The sequence below is a fragment of the Tupaia chinensis genome, unplaced genomic scaffold (genome assembly GCF_000334495.1).
Source record: "Tupaia chinensis unplaced genomic scaffold, TupChi_1.0 Scaffold147500_1, whole genome shotgun sequence".
Classification (NCBI taxonomy): domain Eukaryota; kingdom Metazoa; phylum Chordata; class Mammalia; order Scandentia; family Tupaiidae; genus Tupaia; species Tupaia belangeri.
Window position 1 is genome coordinate 1,122,232 of NW_006207351.1, and position 2,247 is coordinate 1,124,478.

Genomic DNA, 2,247 nt, shown 5'->3' on the forward strand with positions numbered 1-2,247 from the left:
GAACCGTGGTCGACTACGTGGAAGTCCAGCGACATAGCCATTACGCTAACTGCCGGTCCCCATGCCCGGTGTGCTTTTCAGACCGCCGGGTCTGAGACTTGAACTGCACTGTGGGATCCAGTTGCCTTAGCCAGGACGCCCCAGCTGGCGCTGGTGTGTGTGTGTGTGTGTGTGTGTGTGTGTGTGTGTGTGTAGAGCTAATTTATCTGTAAACCTCTCTGGGCTCATGCGCTGTTTTGTTCCTCGCACCCCATTTCGGCCTGTCTTCATTCTCCAGTTCTCTCTAGAGCAGGGGGCTGGTTTGGAAGTAAGGCCGATGCAGATGCACTGAGTCGGGCAGAACCCTCCAGGGCAGGTGAGCGCCGACTGGTGTCCTTAGAAGGGGACAGATGCACGGACATGGCCCCACGTGAGCATGCGGACCGAGACCGGGTGATGCCTCCACACGCCAGGGGATTGCCAGTCGGCCAGCAAGCCTCCTGACATGGGCAGAGGCCTGGAGCACTCTCCCTCGCAGCCCTGGGGAGGGACAGCCCTGCCCACCCAGGACCTCCGACCCCAGACACCACACGATCCAGTTCTGCTGTGTGAGCCACCAGCTCACACAGAGACCCGGGCATCTCAGCTGGTGCACCCCTCACGACCGCCTGACGCAGAACCACCTACCCCTTGACCCGCCATCCCAGCTCCAGGGCCGCCTGTGAGCTCTGGGCGAGCCCGCCGGCACTTACTGTCATAGGGCGTGCTCTTGGGGGTCACGGCACTCAGCGCCTTGGACATCCTGGCCAGGAGCAACACGTTGGCGTGGGACTTCCCTTGGCTAAAGGTGGTCCTCACTGGGGAGACACAGGGCTTGAGTGGTGGCCCTGGGCCCACAGCCTGTACCCACTGAGGGCTCCCCGAGCAGCAACCCCTGCTGCCCCTGCCTCTCCCGTGCTGGCTGGCCGCACCTGCCCTCCGGGGGGTTCTAGCAGCCTGGTCTCTGACTACTTCTGCGCTTTGCATTGCAGGGCCCTTGGCTAAAAGGACCCAGCTGGGGTAGGGGATGGCTCCCTTCCACTCGGCTCAGCTCCAATGTCACGGTGCAGCTGCCTCCCCTCACCGCCCCACCCAGGTGGGCTTCTTCTCCCACCCCATGTGACCCCATTTTCTCTCCTCTCTGCAGTTCCCACAGCTGGCTAGCACGCTAACAATCAGCATGTTTTCTCCTCGGGAACATGAGCTCCATGTCCCCGAGAACAGGGGAGGGGGTCTTTCCTGCTCATATGACATGCCCTTGGCACGCTGTAACTAGGCCCGGGGTCATTTGTGCAGGGGGGGAAGCAGAGATTCCACCAGGTGTCCACAGTCTGGCGCTGAAGCAGAGATTGGCGCCCCCGGGGCCCTGGACACGTTTGCAACCATTCCGGCCACATTCTCGCCACAGCCCCCTGAGGAGCGGAATCCCCAGTTTCCTGGCCCCGCAGGCATCCTGCACCCCAGCTTGGCTGTGGCTGTTGGGCCACACAGCGGGAGTGCACAGAGAGGGAGGGACGGAGGGACGCAGAGGTGGACAGGTATGCGCAGAGCAGGTGTAGCATGGAGGAAACAGCCTGGAAACCTTGCAGGGGGCCTGCCGAGGGACGCGCCCCCGCCCCGGCTTTGCACCCCAGCCCCGAGCACGCACCGGGTCTCCCTCGGACGCCTCAGTGCGCAGACCTTCTCCGCTCCGCACCCTGGGCCCTGGGTTTACGTCTCCAAGGCAACCATTCTTCGCCTGTGACGTCACAAAGGCCGCAGGCTGGGTCTCTGGAGCGGGGCCTGCGCGGCGGCAGGGGAGGAGCGCTCCTGGAGTCTGCAGGCGCGGCCGGGACTGCGCCTGCTCGGAGTGGGCCCGGTGGTCTGAGCGGTCTGAGAGTTCGCGCGCGGGGTTCCTGGCCCCGCACCGCCCGCGGCACTTTCGCCGTTTCGCTCACCTGCCCAGCTCTGAGGGCTCCGCTGGACTCGTGAGCAGCGCATGGCTCACGGTCCTTTCCACGAGGGACCGCACCTGCTGGAGGGGCGGTGCTCTAGGTGGTCCTGGAGCGGAGCATCAGGCATGCTGGGAACTTGGTAGGAGAGCAAGTTTTCAGTAACCACCCCCCCACACACCTGCCCCACCGGAAGCTCTGCTGAGATCCCAAAGCCCGGCGCTGCTCTAGTGAGGGGCCAGCACCAGGAGGGACCACCCACACATGCTGTGGAGAAGAGGCGGGGCCAGGGGGCCAC

At 64.3% G+C, this 2,247-nt stretch overlaps 1 protein-coding gene across 1 annotated transcript in view; it reads right to left on the reverse strand.

Annotated features, from left to right (window-relative positions):
* The window catches only part of CFAP100 (cilia and flagella associated protein 100), a 23,160-nt gene extending 21,403 nt beyond the window's left edge, over nucleotides 1–1,757 (reverse strand). The window contains exons 1-2 of the mRNA XM_014584681.2: nucleotides 1,667–1,757; nucleotides 732–836 (exon numbers count right to left, since the gene is read on the reverse strand). Coding sequence (XP_014440167.1) covers nucleotides 732–780 — 49 coding nt within the window. The 5' untranslated portion in view covers nucleotides 781–836; nucleotides 1,667–1,757. The remainder of the gene's footprint in view (nucleotides 1–731; nucleotides 837–1,666) is intronic.
* Between the last annotated feature and the right edge of the window lie 490 nt (nucleotides 1,758–2,247).